The sequence below is a fragment of the Pteropus medius genome, unplaced genomic scaffold, assembly GCF_902729225.1.
Source record: "Pteropus medius unplaced genomic scaffold, Ma_sr-lr_union100, whole genome shotgun sequence".
Lineage (NCBI taxonomy): Eukaryota > Metazoa > Chordata > Mammalia > Chiroptera > Pteropodidae > Pteropus > Pteropus medius.
Window position 1 is genome coordinate 7366603 of NW_024344378.1, and position 9434 is coordinate 7376036.

Consider the following 9434-nt stretch of genomic DNA (forward strand, 5'->3'; position numbering starts at 1 on the left):
TGTACAGAGAGTCACCAGAGAAGGCTGGGTCCTGGATCTGCTGGAATGCAGCAAGGTCCAGGGATGTGTGCAATGAAGCTGCCTGGGGCTAGAGACCTTAGATAAGTCAAGGTCAGGGACCTTGAATGTTCATTTTCTGCCACCTGAACACTGGACTCATAGAGATTCATAATGAACCCTAAATTGTTGTGTATCTTCTACATAAACATAGGGAGGGGGACACATTTAAGCAACATGTGCGATGTCGACATGGTTGAGTAAAAACTATTATGAACACTTTCAAGACTCTTGTGCCTTAAAATAAATACGATCTGTAAGGGTGAACATAATTCTAATTTACTAAAACAATTTCCCAGTGGTCATGAATGTGTCTCCCTTTCCTAGTAGGTGGTGGTCGTAGCATTTATCATGGTCATTGTAGTGATTTTTGTAGATTCCTCTCTTACTCACTAGAATGCAAGTTTTTAGACAACAATGTCTTTTTTTTTCTCTGATTTTTATTATGATATCTTACCCAGGCTTTGTATGCCTGGTAAACAATGATGAAATGAAGGAAAGCATTTAGACTGAAAAACAGCAAATTCTTCTCACCACAAAGACTGTTTTCTATAGTAATGTTCAAGTGGAAGAGATGGGAATTGCATCCCAGAAACCCTCCTGACAGGAGGGTTTGACCCAAGACAGGACGAAGGATTATCCAAGATGGCTATGTGCCACCTATGTGCCAGTTTCTTCACAAATCCTGGATCGTTTCAGCATCCTCCAGAGGTAGTTATTTTTATGAATTTCTTATATTTTACAAAACTGGAGTTCTTCCAATATGCGGAATTTCCCCAATATTCACATTTAGTAATGGTAAGTCTGTTACATAAGTCAAGAAAATGTATGCTATTCCCTACCTGGGCTTTGGGCTTTGGGCTTTGGGACCAGTTTTCTCCTCTGTTTGGCAATCAGCTTGGGCTTTATGAGAAACAAATATTAGCAAAGTGCCAGTGCCTGGCTGCAAGACTGAGTTCCTGATTCAGAAGTGGCTTTGGTGGAGGCGATAGTAGAAGTTGCAACAAAATTGTGTGTGTGTGTGTGTGTGTGTGTGTGTGTGTGTGTGTGTGTGTGAAGATTTCTTCATTAGGCTCAGGCTGAGGAGCCAGTGGGGAGCCTGGCTCTTGGAACACACACTGGACAGGCTTAGAAGACAAAACTCCTTCTACTCTGTTATTGCCTGGACTTAAGTCTCAAACAATTGTTCTCTCCCTACCGGTAATTAAAATAATGGTTTCCCATATATCTGGGCTAATTGCAGTGTATCAGCATGAGCTTGGGTGGCATAAAAATTTCAGATCCCTTAATCAAGCTCCCTGGACTCCTCCTTGCAGTCCTTACCTCTGATGTCCCTGTCTTCTGTTTTTCACATCATATCACCTATTGTCCCTATTGTCATCATAAAGCATAAGACCATTCCCTGAAGTTCAAATGGCCTCAAGTTTTGTCTCCTGCATGGGTTATAAGCAAGGGATATTTGGGGAAGGCATAAAGATCTGTTTTACTTAAAAATGATATGCTAAGAGTTATAAGTGAATTTGCTAGAACTTCCTTTAACAAATCACTCTGGGCGGGGGGGGGTATCCCTATACTTATTCAATTCTACTTGAACTTGTATTTTTGGACTGTGCAGATGCATCTGTCATTCATTTGGAGGTAGTAAAGTATAGCAGTTGAGTGCTTTGGCTGCAGAATCAGGTGCATCTAAGTTAAAATTCTAGTACCATTGCTTATTAGCTGTGACATATGGTTCGTTACCTGGCCTTAAAGAGCCAGTTTCCTCATCTGTAAAATGGGTATAAGAATAGTTTTGAGGGAATCAAATGAGATAATATATGTGAAGTACTTAGCACAGTACCTGGCATGTAAAAAGCTCTCGATAAATGGTAGCTCTTTTATCCATTCAATCAAAAGAAACACGTATTGGGGATCTGCTGGGTTCAGGCATGTTGTAGGCACAAAAACGCTTCAAGACACTGGCCCCTATCCATAAAGAGTTTACAGCCATGGTTGGTGGAGGCAGGGGAGCAAAAACACTTTCACGATTTCAAAGATAGGAACTAATAAAGGACAAAAGGATTGTGAAAGGGTGAAGACTTTGAGGAGAGGGTAATCTCTGAGTCGGGCCTTGCAGGGTATGAAGAATGGAGTTGAGTGGGAACAAAGCAACCAGCATTCTGGAGAAAGGGAATAAACCCAAAGAGAGAGATTGGACAGGAGAGGTGAGGACATTACAGAATCCAACAATCTGGTTTGGTCTGAATGTAGGGAGTGAGATGGACAGAGGTGGAGAGCCATCCCCCAAATGAAGGAGGATCAGCATAGGGGTGTACGTTGATTGGAAATGCCACAGGTCTGACCTTTGTTTGATGGACCGTTGGAGGCTTTGGGGGAAGAGGAGATAATGACGTCCTGTAGTTTGCTATTTACTTCATTCATCCTTAAAGTTTTTTAGTTATGGTGTCCCAAGTTTCTGGAGCACTATTAGTATAGGAAAGTCTGAACATTTGTATGGTTTAATCGTAATGTCATGACTGAGAGAGAAACAAGCCTTAACTCCAGGGAGGACTAGAGCGAATAAAGATCTAAAGTAGGCTATACTCTTCTAAGGTGTTCGCTTCCTTTTCATCTTGCAAATACTGACAACACTGAAACCCTTACCAGCTTTTATTTGGAACTTGGCAAATGATCAGCTTTCTACTCTGAAGGGTGCCCCAATATTGAACTTTCAAATAGCGACATTCATGTGGGCTTTAGTCCTGTCATTATTTTTAGTATTATATATCAATGATATTGATCAGAGTGATAGCTGTAGTTATAGGGCCTAACTGCATCCCAGATCCTTTGTCACCTGTGTTACCACAGTTTCCTCTGCTTAAGATATTTTGAAGCAAAAGAGTGCCTCTGCTCTTGGGCACACATACCCTGTTGATAAACATGAAGAGAAGAATTACTGGGCAAGGGATTTAGACAGGCACAGATTGTATTTTATTTTGAAGTTTTGGTTTTTTTTTCTTCCCATATCATATTGGCTTTAGCTAAATTGATCATAACTCAGCAAGTGTGAGTTTAGAATAGATACAGATGCATAAAATTGATTGCTTTTGTTCCAGTGTTGACTTTTCCTCTTGTATGAGTGAATCACTTGAATTTGGAGGGTGGACTAATTTATTTCTTTCCATCCTAACAGGGATATATGTCAGCAGCCAGAAGACAAAGTACAAAGGTTTACTAGAGAGGGGACAATGATACTCTGCCCTCTGGAAAAAGGAAATAAGACTCTAGGAGTTGAGATAGTTTCACAGGAAGGAGGTTACAAAGCCTCCTTCCCTACCCCACCCCCACCTGGGTCCAGGTGAATTTGCAATTCAATGACGACTCAATGCTTCTAAAGATTTTATGTAACTTTGAAGCTTCTCAAATGTTTGTTAATTTCGTTATCCTGATGGACATCTTGCAATTACTAGTAATTTTTTAAAAATCTTCTAACAGGAGGTGAAGAGGCCTGGGGGTGTTCACATAAGGAGGGAGAGGATAGGGAAGGTCCCAGTCCAGAAACTTACATTCTGTACTGGGAGAGGCAGGCAGATAAGGGATAGGGCATGTTATTTGAGAAAGGAGGCGTGGAAAAGGGTGAGTGGGGGAGTAGCAGGAGCCAGGTAGTGAAGTGTGCCTGTGTAGAGGTACTGGCATGAGGGCTGTATTTTCTGACCTACTTGCTGCGGTGATTCACAGCAAGAGCACTCACAGCAAGTCACCACCCTCCAACTCCCAGAGACAAGGGCTCATCCACCTCCACTCCACCCTACTGTTGTCAGAGTCAGCAGCCCCAGCCCAGGAGGCAGGCGGTGAGGCAGTTTTTGAACCAGGCTGGTCCCTTTTCCGAATGTATCAGATCCCGGAGAGGAGCTGGAACTCCCTAATTTTTGTCCCCTCCCCGGCACCCATTGGCTTACGCAGCAGGGCCCTGCGGGAGCTGTCCGCGGTGCTGAACACTTTCTCTGGCTTGTCCTGAGCCTCAGCCTCGGCGCAGGGCTCAGTGGGTTCCGGGGAGAATAAAGATGGGAAGGTCTGCGGTGAGCTCGGGGCTTTAAATTTTAAATCGCTGCTGGAACTTTCTATGAGACTATCTTAACCACAACCCTGACTCTATGCAAGATCCAGCGCTTAGGGTCGGGTCCCTCATCTTTCTCCCGCACCCGTGGTGTGTCTCAACTCCCCCATTCCACTTCCTCCCCTACTCCTTCCTTATTGAAACTGCACCAGGTCATCCTGAGAGAACAGGTCCTTCACGACCGCTTCTCCCCTCGTTCACCCCACCCTTCTTCGGAGCGGGACTCTCCCAGGGCACAGCAAGCATTTGGGATTCTCTCTCGCCCCTCTGGCCCAGGTTTGTCGACCTCTCCTCTCCTTTCTGTTTCCATCCTCCTGACAATGTCCTTCTCTCTAGTTGTCTAAGCACCGTGTCGGGTGGTGTTTGCTCCGCCCCCTTTTTCCGTACAAGGAAGCGCTGGAGTGGAGGGCGGGGGTAGAGGGAGGTGCTCCCAGTCCCCCTCAAAAGCTGCGAGCCCACTGGGAACTCCTGAATCTGTTCAGCTCCCGCGGAGAAGCAAGAAATCTGCACCGCAGTCGTGGACGGAAGATCACTAGGAAACGAGGGATTCTGGCCCTCCCTCCCCAGAGCGCTTTCTCGCCCGCGAAGCCCCACTCACCAGGTAGGACCGTGCTCCTGGGTTTGGCCTGCGTGGACCGCGAGGGCTCTAAATCCAGTAGGAGGAGTTTAAGTAATATGTGCATGCCTAACCACTTACAGATTTATTTTCACAGAGGTAGGATGACAGCACTTTTTATTGTTGTTATTTATTTTGGTCAGTTATTCCAAAGGGAGTATTTAGGTGATTGAAGTGGGAGGAGATTGAGGGAGGAGGGGGTTTGATAGAGAATGGGAAGTGAAGGACTTTGATTCTCTTCGGACAGGTGGTCATGGCCTCACTGCCCACTCAGGGCCCGCGAGCCCCTGACTTACTTTCTGGACTACCGCCGGCGACCTTAACTCTGGCCAACCAGAGCACAGAGGCCTCAGTGGGCAATGGGTCGGTGGCTGGCCCAGGTGCTCAGGCTGTCACGCCGTTCCAGAGTCTGCAGCTTGTGCATCAGCTGAAGGGGCTGATTGTGCTGCTCTACAGCATCGTGGTGGTCGTGGGGCTGGCGGGCAACTGCCTCCTGGTGCTGGTGATTGCACGGGTGCGTCGGCTGCACAACGTGACCAACTTCCTCATCGGCAACCTGGCCTTGTCCGACGTACTCATGTGCACCGCATGCGTGCCTCTCACGCTGGCCTACGCCTTCGAGCCACGCGGCTGGGTGTTCGGGGGTGTCCTATGCCACCTGGTCTTCTTCCTGCAGCCCGTCACCGTCTACGTGTCGGTGTTCACGCTCACCACCATCGCGGTGGACCGCTACGTCGTGCTGGTGCACCCGCTGCGCCGGCGCATCTCGCTGCGCCTCAGCGCCTACGCAGTACTGGGCATCTGGGCGCTGTCCGCGGTGCTGGCGCTGCCCGCTGCCTTGCACACTTATCACATCGAGCTCAAGTCGCACCGCGTACGCCTCTGCGAGGAGTTCTGGGGGTCTCAAGAGCGCCAGCGCCAGCTCTACGCTTGGGGGCTGCTGCTCGTCACCTACCTGCTTCCCCTGCTTGTCATCCTCCTGTCTTATGTCCGAGTGTCGGTGAAACTCCGGAACCGCGTGATGCCGGGCTGCGTGACCCAGAGCCAGGCCGACTGGGACCGCGCGCGGCGCCGCCGCACCTTCTGCCTGTTGGTGGTGGTTGTGGTGGTGTTCGCCATCTGCTGGCTGCCACTACACGTCTTCAACCTGCTGCGGGACCTTGACCCGCACGCTATTGACCCCTATGCCTTTGGGTTAGTTCAGCTGCTCTGCCACTGGCTTGCTATGAGTTCCGCCTGCTACAACCCCTTCATCTACGCTTGGCTGCACGACAGCTTCCGCGAGGAGCTGCGCAAGCTGTTGCTCTCTTGGCCCCGCAAGATAGCGCCGCACGGCCAGAGCATGACAGTCAGTGTGGTCATCTGATGCCACTGCACCAGGCCTGGCTGGCCTGGGGAGCTCCACGTCCACTGGTCTTCAAGGTTACCCACCGGAGGCTAGACTCGAGAGCTTATTCTTAGCACCAGAGCTAAGCCAATACAGGCAAAACTTCCAGCCCACCCATCTTGTCCAGTTGTCTTGCCTTGTCCTTGTGTCTTTGTACAATGTCAAGTGAGCTTTGGTGGGAGTACTTTGCTAGGAGGAGGCCCGGGAGAGGGAAGAGGATTTATTATTTCCTCTTTATGCCCTTGAAGGCCAAACAAAGCTCTCTCTCTAGGTTCAAAACAGTATTTCAGACCCGTGGCCGTCTTCCTTGCTTTTTCTTCTGTTTGCTCAATGGCGAAATGGAGAAACGATGGTGGTGGGGTTTTAAATGACTGTATCGGAGTTGGTAAAGATTTTCAGGTTGCCTTTAAAAAAGGATACAACGAAGATATAATATCTGATATTGCTTGGTCAATTTGAACCCATTTACTTCTAGTTTCAGGGAAATACATATTACAAGTCTACATCTAGGATTTTAGCATTTCCTGAATAAGACCTTTATATATCAAAAGGGTTTTGAGTTTCAATCCATTTGCATCTGTACTACACAAACACAAACTACCTTTCAAAAGGTCTTGCTATTATTTTCTCCCCCTCTTTATTCCCCAACTTCTATTTGAAAATGACGAGATGAATTAGTCCATGAAAAGATAGATAAATAGGAATAAAAAGGGAAAAGTACCAATTACTGAAGGGGACATACAACTGTGCACAGGACAGACATCTTATCTGTGTGTATGTTTGTGTATACACATCCAGTGTTTGCCACAAGGTGGGCACTCAAATATTTGATTTTCTGAATACTCAGTGTAAACTGTGAGCCACCGCATTCTCCTGCATTCTCTAATTGCTTAGTTGCAACAGATCAACAGCTGTCATCTGACTGCTCAGCATCTGCTCTGTGGTGACACACTTGGAACCTGATCAACCCAGAATACAAGGATTGGGAGGAGTTTACTTAAGGCCAGAACAGAAAAATAAACTGTCACCCATGGGATGCATAGATCGAACACCGCATTCCTTCTAGGGTAAAGAGACCCAGTGGAAACTGTTGGGGGACAATACCATGCTGATAATCCTCACTTTAACCCCCCAAGAATTCTGTAACTGAGGACCAGTGTTCTGTGACAAGGATTTCCACATCGATGTTGGAAGAGTGAGCAGGGCAATGAGGGCAGGAGTCTTGGGAAATGAAACATGATATCCAGCAGCCAGAATGGCATTTAGGGCATGAACTAGTAGTGTCTGCAGTCACTCAGTTGCCATTTGTAAGATTTCAGTACTGCACAGCTCACTAAGCAGCAGAATCAATGTTTCCCCACCTCTCCCCTTCTCTTCCTCTCAGAAATGAGCTCATTCACTCATTAAAGGAAGGGAAAAAGTGGGTGATTTGGGGATGACAAAGATTAAATCATATTACTCCAATGTCAACAGCCACAATGGGAGAGTGAATATCCGTGGATGGGCTAGTTATTAATATGAGTCTTTAATAGTTGTGTGACTAGAGTTTTCCCAGCATGGGGAAGAGTCAAAAAGCCTGGCTCGAGAGAAAGGAAAAGGTGGGCTAACTGAGGAGATGCAGGTTACCTCTGAGAACGGCACTAAAGCTAACTTTCAGCGTCATCTATGTGGAGATCAAAGAACCCGTGCTCTTATAATGTAGCCCACCCACATTATATCACTCCCCCTCTCCAAATGAAAGCATCTTCTAGGCTTCGCAGGGACTAGCTCCTGTGCTTCCAGCATCTCCATTACTTGGGAGGCTCAAGGTCAGACATTTCCTGTTTCCTCAGAGCATTCTTTGGGTGAATGCATGTGGAGAGTCGAGGGAATGGGGTAAAGGATGGAATTAGTTGGGAAGGAATCGGATTCATTATGGTCTCTTTGTTGGAAAGTTTAAATCACTGGTTCGCAACCCTGACTGCTCCTAGAATCACCCAGGGAGCTTTCGAAAACATCATTGCCTAGCTGCTATTCCCAGAGAGTCCAGTTGATTTGAGATGGGGCCTGGGCATTAGTATTTTCCAGGGTGGTTTTAATATGTGTCCAAGGTTAAGTACCTTAAGAATTATCCTTTTTCTAATGAATCTCAGAAACATCTGAATGAAGCTTCGATTGTACCTGCCAAAGGTATTAAGAATTTGGAGTTGAATTCTGACAGTGATTTACATGCCACACTTAGAGAATACTCTTTTAGCCTTCAGACAATACCTGATGAATCACACAGAGGCAACTCGCTATAATCAGAAATATATAGATATATACTCAATACTTTCCTTACACATCTCTTATGTCTAAGGCACTGTATGAATCCAGTCAGTTTAAAAAAAATTATCATCATTCAACTGCAGATCGATTGCATTATAAAGTTATACACCATGAATTATTCCAAGTCCTGGTTGCCAGGGTGTTAAAAAAATCTTTTCCCCGATTAGCTTGATTTTTTTAAGTCTATATCAACTGTTAGAGGAAAGTGTCCCCATTAATTACTAGAAAAGCTGCCACCTGTTTCAAGCATGCTTACAATTTAAAATTTTTAACATTTATGTGGACTTGATGGAGAATCTAAAGAGGCTGGAGAATTATGCTGTGTTTATCAACATCTTTACAAATTAAGCAAATTGGCAACTGAACAGCAACTAATTAATTCTTACTCTATCTGAAATCTATTTGGGACTAGTTTGACTATTAAACAAACTAATTTCTAAAAAATCTCTCAGAAGTAAGTTCTAGAGAAATCCACATAGATTTGAAGTATAAATTTTTATTTGATGTAATTCATTTTCGGTAATACCAAGCATCCAGTCCTCTGCCTGCAAGGAGTGATACAGGCTGTAAAGCTGGGAACTGAGCCAGCCTGGTACTTGGCAGCGGCCCTTTCTGAGGCTGACAGGAGGTTCTGTAATCCTCTTTGCAAACATTGTCACCAGGTCTCACTTTTGGCAGTCAATCAATAGATTTATCTCACTAAATTGGCTGGGGAGTGTTTCAATATGTGTTGGCAACAGTTACCTGGAAATAGCAACTGTGAGAGATGCTAAGGTAACAGTATCCCAATTGATGTAAGCTTCCTGAATTTTGTTCTTGTGGATTTTCAGCCTGCCCTTCTAATGCGGGCAGGGGTGAGGTGCTAAGTTCCAGGTTTATTTTCTCAGGTAGGCTAGTCAACCACCTCTGTCCTGTGGCTTGTATTCCTGAACATCTAGTAGTTTTGCAAATGCACGTCACAGACCTGAGCT

At 45.9% G+C, this 9434-nt stretch overlaps 1 protein-coding gene across 1 annotated transcript; it reads left to right on the forward strand.

Annotated features, from left to right (window-relative positions):
- The first annotated feature begins 4911 nt into the window (after positions 1 to 4911).
- Positions 4912 to 6341, forward strand: PRLHR (prolactin releasing hormone receptor). The gene has a single exon (XM_039872415.1). It carries the CDS (start codon positions 5023 to 5025, stop codon positions 6133 to 6135), a length of 1113 nt encoding a protein of 370 aa, XP_039728349.1. The 5' UTR covers positions 4912 to 5022; the 3' UTR covers positions 6136 to 6341.
- The last annotated feature ends 3093 nt before the right edge of the window (positions 6342 to 9434 follow it).

Excerpts from the sequence above, each read along its gene's own strand:
- PRLHR (XM_039872415.1), top strand. The coding sequence starts at position 5,023 with ATGGCCTCACTGCCCACTCAGGGCCCGCGAGCCCCTGACTTACTTTCT.